At 45.0% G+C, this 13,137-nt stretch overlaps 1 protein-coding gene across 1 annotated transcript in view; it reads left to right on the top strand.

Moving 5' to 3' along the window:
* LOC137062960 (ephrin type-A receptor 5) overlaps positions 1-13,137 on the top strand; it is a 121,439-nt gene that overhangs the window by 94,904 nt on the left and 13,398 nt on the right. Inside the window, exons 13-14 of the mRNA XM_067433927.1 lie at positions 49-258; positions 2,762-2,911. Coding sequence (XP_067290028.1) covers positions 49-258; positions 2,762-2,911 — 360 coding nt within the window. The remainder of the gene's footprint in view (positions 1-48; positions 259-2,761; positions 2,912-13,137) is intronic.

Genomic DNA, 13,137 nt, shown 5'->3' with positions numbered 1-13,137 from the left:
TATTACACTCATATTCATACACATGAAATGTCTTTACTGCTTCAACAGAAGAACGACGGTCAGTTCACTGTCATCCAATTGGTTGGCATGCTGCGTGGCATTGCTTCAGGCATGCGCTACCTCTCTGAGATGGGCTATGTGCACCGTGACCTAGCAGCCCGCAACATCCTGGTCAACAGCAACCTGGTGTGTAAGGTGTCCGACTTCGGCTTGTCGAGAGTGCTGGAGGACGACCCAGAGGCGGCCTACACAACCCGCGTACGTGCTTCAGAGCATAAACGCTGACTAACCTACTACACCTTGCATCTATTAGCTACCTCCCAGCAGGCCTTTGTTTTAAACCCTATTCAAACCCAGTGCCGAAAGCATTCTACTATTCCTGAACACCCTTCCTGCTCTCTGATAATTCAGTAAAGTATTAAGCTGGACTCTTCCTTCTGAGGATGCATTTTAGATGGTATGTGATCATCTTCTTCGCAACCTAGCAACCTGAACTAACCTGCAAGATCCAGAATTTCACCACGCAATTTGCTGTAGCAGCCCTTTTTGTAGTGACTTACATGATTATTTAACTGAAGGGTGCTAAAACAATCCTGGGGTGACATTCAGAAAAAAACATAGTTATAAAAGTTATAAAGATTGTGTAACTCCTGAAAAATTCTTAAAGTGCCAGTATTAGGCTTTTTTAGATATTCAAGTGCTTGTATCAAGTGCTGAGAAAGAGCTGGATTTCAGATATGATAATAAATGTTCGAATCCAACTCGGCTGTAATTGGTGGACTAATCACAACAGATTTTTTTTATCTGACATTTTAGAGCAGAGTAGACCAATCACAACAGACTGGGCCATTTGACCAATCAGAGCAGAGTAGACCAATCACAACAGACTGGGCCATTTGACCAATCAGAGCAGAGTAGACCAATCACAACAGACTGGGCCGTCTGACCAAACAAACTAGAGTAGACCAATCATAACAGACTGGGCCATCTGACCAATCAGAGCAGAGTAGACCAATCATAGCAGACTTGGCCATCTGACCAATCAGAGCAGAGTAGACCAATCACAACAGATTAGGCCATCTGATTAACAAGAGCAGAGTAGAACAATCATAGCCAAGGGGGTAATCTAGCACCCAGAAAGCGTTCCACCCATAGGGGCGGCCATTGCTAACCAAGCCATCACCTGCTGTTAGCATCCCATTGACTCCCATTCATTTTTGCATCACTTTGACAGTGAATAACTTTATATCTGAGGCATTTAAAGACTCCATTTGTCCATTGTTTATAGCCCCGTAGAAGCTGTTTTTGTAAAAATAGGCTGACGTTTGCGTCATAACCAATGCGACTCTGTCGCACAGTTGAGAAATTACCGTATAGACCTGAGGAGACGCTCAGAAGCAATCTTTTACGGTCTATGAGGCAGTCGGGGGGATGTGGAGACATAAAGTCCGATAAAGTCAAGGGAGAAGAATGGGGAGAAGCCGACAGTGAACCAAAAGCAACAGGAGAAAATATTTAAACAACGTGATTCAGATTTCACTTTCCACAACTACTAGAAGACCTACAACTGTCAGACAGGTTACTTACGTCACATCTACGTCGTCAAGCTCAGTCTGTGCCTGTGCAGTTTGCTCAGCCATCAGGAAGTGAGTGCTTCTAATTGACTTCATTTTTCGCCGTTGAAGTCTATGGGATCGCTCTGTCTATTTATTTTACTGTCTATGATCATAGCAGACTGGGGCCTGGTCATCTGACCAATCAGAGCAGAGTAGACCAATCACAAGAGACTGGGCCATCTGACCAATTAGAACAGAGTAGACAAATCACAACAGACCGGGGTCTGGCCATCTGTCCAATTAAAGCAGACTAGACCAATAACAACAGACTGGGTCATCTGACAAATTAGAACTACGTAGACCGGTTACAACAGACTGGGGCCTGGCCATCCGACCAATCAGAGCAGGGTAAACCAATCACAACAGACTGGGGAACAGAAAGTGCCCCTATTATTCTTTTTCGGATATTCAAGTGCTTATATCAAGTGCTGAGGAAGAGCTGAATTTCAGATATTGTAATGAGCATTTTGAATCCGATTCGGCTATAAGTCGAATCACAACAGATTTGGCCATCTGACCAATTAGAGCAGAGTATACCAATCACAACAGACTGTTGTCTGGCCATTTGACCAATCAAAGCAGAGTAGACCAATCATAACGAACTTCAAGGGCAATTTATTGTAAGTATATTTAATATAATATTTAACTTTATAACTTTAATATAATATTAAGTATAATTTGCTAAAACAAGAATTTAAATTTTTTCCTCAAAACTAGTTCAATTTTTCCAGAGCGAGGAAAAAAATATATTCTACATTGGAAACTATTTATTGTTGAGCCCTTTCTGAAAGAAGATAATTAAAGTTTTGGTGGTGGCTGTCATAATAAGCATAGAATGTTTTTGGGGGTTTTTTTTGTCTTGTTTTGGTGTTTCAAAGTAACACTAAAGAAAGTGTTTTATGTGTGTGGGAATGTGTGTGAACTGTCGACAAAGTAAATTAAGACATGTCTCTCCAGTGCACGAGTTGTCAACAGAAATTGAGTGCTAACACCAGGACAGTCAATTAGCGTTTAGCATGCAACAGCCGTGCACAGACCTAATGCTTCCTGTCAATTTTCACAGCCTGACACCATTCTTTCCCAGTGATAATCACCCATTAAGATGCATCTTTGACATAGAATTCAGCATGCGTTTCGTCTTGCAGGGAGGGAAGATTCCCATCAGGTGGACGGCTCCAGAGGCCATCGCCTACAGGAAATTCACCTCAGCCAGTGATGTGTGGAGCTACGGCATTGTTATGTGGGAAGTGATGTCATACGGCGAGAGACCATACTGGGAGATGAGCAATCAAGACGTGAGTCGAAACGAGACTTTTTTCAATTCTATACAAATATGGTCTTATTGGTGCTTGACAAGCCAGACCCACATCAAGATGTTTGGTCTGGAAACTCCCCATTGAGAGGGCTCAATCTGAGGGGCGGGTTAAACCGTTGTCTTTCGAACTCCCTCTGCACACAATTGGATAGCGCTACAACCAACCAGAGCAACGTGAAGTTGAGCTAGTTGACAGATTAAACATTCGCCGTATCCGGTCGGCAAACGTCCGAACACATCTTCCCTTTTTAAGAATGACTTCAGTGCCGTTCTTTGTTCTTTGCTCAGAGAAAAGCTTAACTCCAAGTTTTCCAGAGTCGCGGCCAAAGCTGATTCGTAAGACCGCCATTCGCCAGCTTCTTTGTTTACTAGTAGCACGCAAGAGCAACTCTGGCGTTATGTTAAGCCCCGCCCACCGACTCTATACATGATGTGATTGGCCTGATCAGATTTGCTGCCACTAGGATGCCTTTAGATTTCTAGGCTAGCTTTGTAAGTCTTTGTTACCAAAAATGTTGAAAAAAAAATGTAACCTGTAAGTCTCACTTTTTAATAATGCTATACAATAATATTATTATAGCACAGACCTGAAAATGAGATTTCCAACTTAAAATGTCATACATCTTCATCAATAATGGAACACAATCTTAGGTTTGGTCTTTTTAAAGGAAACACTTGGCAGATTATTGTAGAAAAAAAAAAAGTTATGAAAATGTAATATATTTTATATAAAATACATATTTTACAAAAAAAAAATATTAGACTTTAAGGGCATTTTCTCACCTGGAAGTCACCAAGGTCCGAACCAATGCTCATGTTTTGATATATTTATAGCCAACTTTTTTTTTTTTTTTTTTTTTACATTGCAATTACGCAAGAGCTCTTAATAACTTTACATGACATACTTACGTCCTGTCGTCATCATGTATGTGGACTGCTTCTTGAAATTGAAATTGGTTTGTAAACGGACGTGCGTCTGACGTCACCATCTTTGACAAAAATTAATGAACAAATGCATACTGTTGCCACTAGTAAACAGTGCACATTGCTTGACTATTTCTTTTAGTTTGAAATTGTTTAGTTTGAAATTGGACATTTCAAGCTTTCTATAAGCAATGCAAGCGATTGCTTCGGTGTCTCCATGTCACAATTATTTTCTCCTATAGCCTATTTGCATCTTATTTATTAAATCCAGGTAATTGTCTGATGAAACATTAATTAAAATTAAGATTGAATTTATACAAAACGAAATTCACTTTTAAAAAAAAGGCTTTCTACAAAACAAAATTTGATAAAGTGGTCAAAATCATTCTGACCTTCTGTCTTCAGACATATTGTGCATTTCTTCACTTTTTATAATCAATATAGCCTAGATGAATTTTTTTTTGAATAAAGTTATAATATTTAAACATAAACAGGAACTTCCTGTAAATGGTCTGAAAATCAGAACCATACAGAAAATGTTTTCATTCTGTTCAGTTTTCGTCTGACCCTATTTAGTCTGTTTGGTCCAGACCATGGTCTGGGGGAGGTTTCACATCTGTAATTTTGATTCAGATCAAACTTCAGGGTAGGTCAGGGTAGGTAGGTGTCTGTGGCCCATCACAGCTGCACCACGGCTACCGGAGCTGATTGCGGCCACTCTAGTCAATGCTTGTGTTTACACCAGCCACGCCACGGCACATTTCAAAAGCGGCTTGCGCACCACTTTGCTAAAGATAGGTGCCTTGCCTATTTAGATGGACTATTTTTGATAGAATTTGCTAGTTTACCACAGCAAATACTGTAATATACTTTCATGTGCGATAGCAAATACAGCAATAAACAAAATTAAACTGGACAAAACAAACAATTGATATTAGAACACAAAAAAATACAGAAAAACGACGTAGTACTGTGCAATTATGTGGTCTCCTGCCTTTTTGCTTCTGAAATGCTCCTGGTGTGAGTTGGCACCGCGTAGAAGAGGGAACAAAACCTCGCCGCAGCTGCAACATGCCGCAAACACGAGCAGTGTAAATAAGGGGTCGCTGTATGACGTAGAACCACCGTTTAGTAGCAACGACCACAAATATTGCCACGAATGGTCATCTTTCTTCTGGGACAGCCTAAAATCATACAATGTGTCCAGTACACATTGTATGATTTTGGGATGTCCCAGAAGAAAGATAAGGTGGGCTGAGATGACAGACAGACAACCACTGGATTAGACTAAGATATTATTGTTATAAATATGTCATTGCAAACGTCCGACAGGTGGGATGTTGGCAGTTTAAAGGGATAGTTCACTTTAAAATGAAAATTCTGTCGTCCGTTTCTCACCCTCAAGTTGTTTCAAACCTGTATGAATTTCTTTCTTCAGCTAAACACAAGCAAAGTTATTTTAAAGAATGTCATTAACCAAACAGTTAACTGGAGCCATTGACTTCCATAGTATTTTTTTTTTTTCCTACTATGGAAGTCAATGGCTCCAGTTAACTGTTTGGTTACTGACATTCTTCAAAATATCTTCCCTTGTGTTCAGCTTAAGAAAGAAATAATACAGGTTTGAAACAACTTGAGGGTGAGTAAAGGATGACAGAATTTTCATTTTAAAGTGAACTATCCCTTTAAGTGTTGTTGTTGTTGTTGTTTTAAAGTAATACATAAAACAAAAATGTTTAAGAAATACTTCTACATTTTGAATTTAATTAAATGCGTTACTTGCTTTTTCTTTGTAATTGTTTGTGAGATGGATAGCAATTTCTGAGTGACAACTGTTTCTAGGCCAGTTATTTTCAGTGTAGCTGTAATTGATAAACATATATTTTTACCTCCAAAGATTATACAGTTTACATTTATGAAAAGATTCTGTGTTGGGCAGCGTCACAGCCAAAGTGCAGTTTTACCCTGCAGTATTTTAACACTACACCACAATAATTGCTTCCCATGGCCGTTTTAGGCACTCATATGCTCTCTTGGATTTGCCTTAGGGGAAATGAGAGCGATAGAATGCTGATGTCTATAAATGGATCAGGAAGTAAGGGTAAACTCTGAGCTAAATTGACATATCTAACACCATCAGTGGGCTGAGATCCATGCATTTTTTGGGGTTGGGTTGGGGGTAGATCAACTCTTTCTCCCACTGCGGTACATCCGCCTGTGGTCAAGTTAAAGGTCACGTGCTTACGAACAGCAGAAAAGGAACACGCGGGATGTTGGGTACTGGGTATTTGGGTTGAAAACGGGGGTTTCAGATTTTGGCCGCAGTGATTTTATTCATGGCTTTTATACACGTAAAGGGTATCAGATCTCTGCAGACAGAAATCTGCCGGGCGTAATGGAGTTTGGTGTTGGACATTATGTACAGTAGCCTTTACCAGACACTTACGTCATCTATTGTTTCCCCGACTCTGTCTGGATACAAACATGATGTCACTGGCACACATCCCATATTTTTTGTTTTAGACATTTGAATAGACACTGAAACACACAGCATATAATAATGTACGGACAGCTTATAAAGCATAATTTAAGCTGTGTTTTTTAATGACTTGTTTAAATGGTTTTATTCATATTTTGAATTTTATTTTTTATATTTTTAGTTTTCATGTTCTTCATTCTTCATTTTTATAATTTTTGATTTTTGTAATTGCTTTAGTATTTGTCATTAACTATATATAATGATTAATTGAATGGCATGAATACATTAATACAATCCATTTATCTAATTTTAACATTATTTTGTTTGGTCAGAAAATTGGAACTAGAGTCTTCACAGCTAATTTAATGTACATTTAACACACTAATTATTTCTAAAAAGAAGAATATTTATATAAAAAATTAACAAATTAAATTATCATTTAAAAAAAAATCTTAACTATATTGTGTTTTCTTTGACTAATTATTCAAGTAATATCAGTGATGGAAAACGTCTCAGGTTACGTATGTAACCATGGTTCCCTGAGAGGGAACGAGACGCTGCGTCGAAACGCTAGGGGACGCCTCTGCGTGCCATGTCATGAAGCACTTGTGTAATCAGTCCAATAGCGGGACGATACGTCACGGGCGGGTGACGTCATCGACCAGGAAGCTATAAAGCATGCCCGGACCAAACAGTCACTAGCTTCTGAAAAAGTCGAACAAATCGATCACAGGCATGCCGGGAGTATGGCATCTCGACGCAGCGTCTCGTTCCCTCTCAGGGAACCATGGTTACATACGTAACCTGAGACGTTCCCTATCTCGAGGGAACTTCGAGCTGCGTCGAAACGCTAGGGGACCTCAATACCCACGCCGCCAGAGTCCCAAATGTCTGTTTGTGTGATTTAACCCAGAAACACCCGGGACCCCGGAGTAGAGGCTACGTCCAGATTGTAAAACCTCACAAATGTATGCGGAGAGGACCACCCAGCCGCATCACAAACCTCTGACAGTGAAACTCCCGAAATAAGAGCCATAGAGGCAGCCATACTCCTAGTAGAGTGGGCGCGGACCCTCATAGGTGAAGGATGTCCGACCGACTCATAAGCGAGCGAGATAGCCTCGACTATCCACTTGCTAAGCGTCTGCTTTGAAGCCGATTTTCCCTTATTCGAGGACCCAAAACATACGAACAACTGTTCTGATTTTCGCCACAGGGCAGCTCTGTGGACATATGCATCTAGGGCCCTGACCGGACATAGCAGATTTAGCTTCTCTTGGTCTTGACTAGTGAACGGAGGCGGACAGAAAGCCTGCAGCATTACTGGTCCCGGCACGTTGGTCGGGACTTTAGGAACATATCCTTCCCTCGGGAAGAGAAATGCTTTCACCATTCCTGGTGCAAATTCAAGGCAGGAAGGTGCTACTGATAGAGCCTGTAGGTCTCCTACTCTTTTCAGTGATGAAATCGCTAGGAGAAACACTGTTTTAAGTGTGAGGAACTTTTCTGACACTTCCTCTAACGGCTCGAAGGGAGCCAACATAAGGCCTTCCAGCACTATGGCCAGGTCCCAAGTCGGCACCCTGGAGCGTGCCGCAGGTCTGAGCCTCAAGGTACCACGGAGGAAACGCGTGACCCACGGGTGTCTCCCTAATGATGCGTTATCTAATGGATTATGATATGCAGATATCGCCGACACATACACTTTCAGAGTCGACGGGGATAACCCTGCGGAGAATTTTTCTTGCAAGAACTCGAGAACTGAACCGACCGGGCAGTTAACAGGGTCCAACGTCTGGTGCGTACACCAGGCGACAAAAACTCTCCATTTGAGTGCGTAAAGTCTCCTTGTGGATGGTGCTCTGGAGTGCAACATGGTCTCTATCACCTCAGTCGATAGACCCGTGTTTATGAACTGGGCCCCCTCAGGGGCCAAGCCCACAGTTTCCACAGTTCCGGGCGCGGGTGCAGTACTGACCCCCCGGCCTGTGAAAGAAGATCCCTCCTGACTGGGATTTCCCAGGGAGGACCCTCTAGGAGAGACATGATGTCTGAGAGCCATACTCGGCCCGGCCAGAACGGGGCTACCAATAAGAGCTGAACCCCGTCCCGGCGGACTCTCTCCAGCACTCCTGGGAGCAACGCCAGAGGGGGAAAGGCGTACAGACGCAGCCTCGGCCACGTCTGTACCATTGCGTCCAGCCCCAGTGGGGCTGGATGTGTGAGGGAAAAGAATGCTGGACAGTGTGTCGTCTCTCGAGACGCAAACAGATCCACCTGGGCTCGCCCAAAGCGGATCCACAGCTCCTCCACCACCTCGGGGTGGAGCCTCCATTCCCCCGGCACCACTCCCTGCCTCGACAGGGAGTCTGCCGCTACATTCAGGACCCCTGGGATGTACATCGCCCTTAGCGAGAGCATCTTGCCTTGGGCCCATATTAGAATGTGATGCGTGAGCTTCCACAGCCGACGCGATCTCAATCCCCCCTGGTGATTTATATACGAGACCACCGAAGTGTTGTCTGACCGAACTAACACATGGCGGCCCCGTAGGTCTGGGAGGAAGTGTTTGAGTGCTTGAAACACAGCCATCAGCTCCAGCTGGTTTATGTGCCAGGAGAGCTGATGGCCCCTCCACAGACCTTGGGCCGAGCGGCCACTCATGACCGCTCCCCAGCCAGTTAGGGAGGCATCCGTCGTTAGCATTACGCGACGACAAGGAGCCCCCAGAACTGGACCTTGGGAAAGGAACCAAGGATCTTTCCACTTCACCAAGGCACGTAGGCAGCGCCGCGTGACCTTGATTAGGCGAAAAGGGTTTCCCCTCGGGGAGAACCCCTTGGTCCTGAGCCACCACTGCAAGGGTCTCATGTACAGCAGGCCAAAAGGTATCACGTTGGACGCTGCTGCCATCAAACCCAACACTCTTTGAAAGTGTTTGACAGTGAGTGACTGGCCTAGCTTTATCTGGCTGACGGTATTCAGGATCGTTTTTACCCTGGGCGGAGATAGCCGAGCCGACATCGTTCTCGTGTCCCAAACTACCCCCAGAAAAGTAATGCTCTGCTGTGGCGCCAACATACTTTTCTTTTCGTTCAACCTTAGCCCCAACACCTTCATGTGGGCGAGAACAGCATCTCGATGCTGAACCGCCAGTTGTTTTGACTGTGCTAACACTAGCCAATCGTCGATGTAATTTAGCACGCGGATGCCCTGGAGTCGCAGCGGAGCCAGAGCTGCATCCACGCACTTCGTGAAAGTGCGGGGCGATAAAGCTAGACCGAATGGCAGCACTCGATATTGGTACGCTTTTCCCCCAAAAGCGAACCTGAGGAACTGTCTGTGCTGCGGAAGGATGGAGATGTGGAAGTACGCATCTTTTAAATCTATCGTGACGCACCAGTCCTCGGACCTGATGTGACACACGATCTGTTTTATCGTGAGCATTTTGAATTTTAATCTTTTTACTGCTCTGTTTAGATGACGCAGATCTAAGATAGGCCTTAACCCCCCATCCTTCTTTGGAACTATGAAGTACCGGCTGTAAAACCCCGACTCTCTGCAGTGGGGAGGGACCCGTTCTATAGCCTCTTTTCGCAGAAGAGTCTGTACCTTTTGTTCCATTACCAGAGCCTGCTCGGGGCTTACTACCGTGGTAGTAACCCCGTTGAACACGGGCGGGTGTAACCCGAATTGAATTCTGTACCCTTTTTCTATTGTACGCAGGACCCATTCTGAGACATTCGGCAGAAGTTTCCACGCTGCCAGAAAATCTACTAAGGGAACCAGCCTCTCGAGGCTGGTCTCTGGATTTTCCTGTGTGGTCAGCCCGGTGTCCTGTAACGGATAACCGGCAGGTAGCAACCGAACTGACCGCCCAGGGGCCCTCCCGAGAGGGCGCGAACATCCCCAAGCCGCTACGTTTCCGGGCGGACATGGAGATATGCGTTCGCCGGGGACCGCCGCGCCCTGAAGCACCAATGGTGGCAGGGTTGGCAGACCGGCCCCCCGATGGCACCGGGAAAGAGCGGGCGCCTCGGCGAGCCGCACTTTCCCGGAGGGGACTGCCATCGGAAGCCCTGCGCTCTTGGCGTCAGGACTTCTTAGCCGAGGCCTTCCTAGCGATAAGGACGGTCCTCAGATCCGTCCTACCACGGGAAGGTCCCGGCTGAGCGCGTCGCCCGGTCCCCCGTTCTCTCTGCGGGGGGGCCCGAGTGGCCACGCTCTGTTTTTGTTGCGCTCGATGCGCTGCGGAGGAGGACGTACTCGGCTGGGGCTGCCCCCGCCCGGCAGCCCCTGGGGGATATGATTTGCGGGGGAGAAATTTTTGAAATGCCGCCGCCTGCTTCCTGGCCTCCTGGTAACGGTCGACGACTGTTGTTACAGCGTCACCAAAGAGGCCAGTAGGCGAGACGGGCGAATCCATAAGGAACTTTTTGTCACGTTCTTTAATATCTGATAAATTTAACCATAAATGTCTCTCCGTGGCCACCAGGGCTGCCATAGAGCGGCCGATGGATCTGGCCGTCTCCCTGGTGGCACGAAGAGACAAATCTGCCGCCCGCCTAATTTCGGCGATCGTTTCTCTCCCCACTTCCTCTGTTTCTTCATTAATATCCCCCAACAGATCAGCTTGATATGCTTGCAGGACGGCCACCGTATGTAAACAGGCGGCCGCCTGCCCTGCTGCCGAGTACGCCCTGCCCACCAGCGCTGATGTTGTTCTCACGGGCTTGGTGGGCAGCTGCGGGGCTTGCAGCGACGATGCCAACTCGGGGGAGAGATAGCTCGCGAGCGTCTCTTCCACCCGCGGCATCGCCGCATAACCATGAGCCTTCAACCCGTTTATATTGGAATATTCAGATGTGGACGGGTTAAAGACTCTGGCTGATGCTGGTCTAGCCCAGGACCTCGACACCTCGGTGTGGAGGTCCGGGAAAAATGGCAAGCTCCGCCTAGGAGGTTGTGTATATGACGGTAAAAATCTCTCGTCTAGCCTGCTTGTATGTTTGTGTGACTCAGAGCGCTCGGCCGGCCAGTCTAAACTTAATCTGGCAACGGCGCGAGTGACAACCTCCATAAGCTCCTCCTGTGCGTGTGTGTGTAATGGTGGAAGTAACTCGTCAGTTTCATTTATGCTTACAACATCCAGTTCCTCGGAACTGGAGTGCTGCAGCTGATCTTGTGCCTCAGCGCGAGCGGAAGAAACCGCAGAGCGTGCTTCCAACTCGCGAGCTGAGGCTTGAGATCCAGCGGGTAAGGGCAGAGATAGGGGATCACCCGTCTCTAACCCCGCCACTAGATCTAACTGCGATCCCCAAGACGCGAGCCTTCGCTGTGCCTCGGCAGCAGCGGGACCCGAGCCCTGAGGACCGCGAGCCAAAGCACTCTCCTCGAAGAGTGCCCGGCGTGATCTTAATGTACGCATTGGGAGACTCTCGCAATGCTCACAGCCAACCCCCTCGAGAGCTGACTGGGCATGCTCGAGCCCCAAACACATTACACACAGGTCGTGTGGATCCCCACCCGTGATGTAACGAGGGCAGGGAGTGACACATCGCCTGAACTGACTCGACATTCTTTTTCGTTTTCTTTGACACACACACAATAAATGGACATACAATATCACACAGAGCGCTTTGTGAAGACACAGAAGCTAGTGACTGTTTGGTCCGGGCATGCTTTATAGCTTCCTGGTCGATGACGTCACCCGCCCGTGACGTATCGTCCCGCTATTGGACTGATTACACAAGTGCTTCATGACATGGCACGCAGAGGCGTCCCCTAGCGTTTCGACGCAGCTCGAAGTTCCCTCGAGATAGGGAACAAATAAATGAAACATTATGCTTTATTGTAAAATGCAATGCATTTCTTTGATCAAAGCTGAATTGTCAGCCTCTTTACTCCAGTCTTCAGTGTCACATGATCCTTCAGGAACCATTCTAATATGATGATTTGATGCTCAAGAAACATTTTTGATTATTATCAATGTTGAAAACAGTTGAGCTGCTTCAGATTTTTATGGAAAACTTGGACCCACTTTATATTAGGTGGCCTTAAAAGTTCACCCAAAAATGAAAATTCGATCATCATTTACTCACCTTCATGTTGTTCCAAACCTGTGCAAGTTTCTTTGTTCTGCTGAACAGAAAAGAAGATATTTGGAAGAATTTTTATAACCAAGCAGATAGAGCAACCATTGACTACCATAGTAGGGAAAAATACTATGGCAGTGAATGGTTGCTCTATCTGCTTTGTTACAAACATTCTTCTAAATATCTTCTTTTGTGTTCAGCAGAACAAACAAACTTGCACAGGTTTGGAAAAACTTGAGGGTGAGTAAATGATGATAGAATTTTCATTTTTGGGTCAACTACCCCTTTAACTACTATGTACTAACATTTAAATTAATCATTTGATACAATGCCAATATTGTGTACTTACATGTTTTTACATTATACTTACTTTTTTTAATACCTGCATGTAATTACATCTGTAATTCATTACACTGCTGACACTTCCCTTACACCCTTAAACCAATCCATCCCACACACCTGTCCTTAACTTTACCCATATCTCCAATATCAGCAAAAGTGTTTTCAATACAATATGAATACAATGTACTTATTTATTTATTTATTTTCTATGTAAGTTCGTAGTAGTTAAGGCCACCTAATATAAATGTGATACTTTTTTCAGGCTTCAGTTAAGATGTGCAAGAATGGAAGAATTTGAAATGGAAATGAATAGAGTATAGAGTACATATCTGTGTCTATCCAAACAAAACAAAAACTACACCTAAA

The sequence above is a fragment of the Pseudorasbora parva genome, chromosome 23, assembly GCF_024679245.1.
Source record: "Pseudorasbora parva isolate DD20220531a chromosome 23, ASM2467924v1, whole genome shotgun sequence".
Classification (NCBI taxonomy): Eukaryota; Metazoa; Chordata; class Actinopteri; order Cypriniformes; family Gobionidae; genus Pseudorasbora; species Pseudorasbora parva.
Note: the sequence above shows the minus strand (reverse complement) of the source record. Positions and strands in the feature narration are given on the sequence as shown.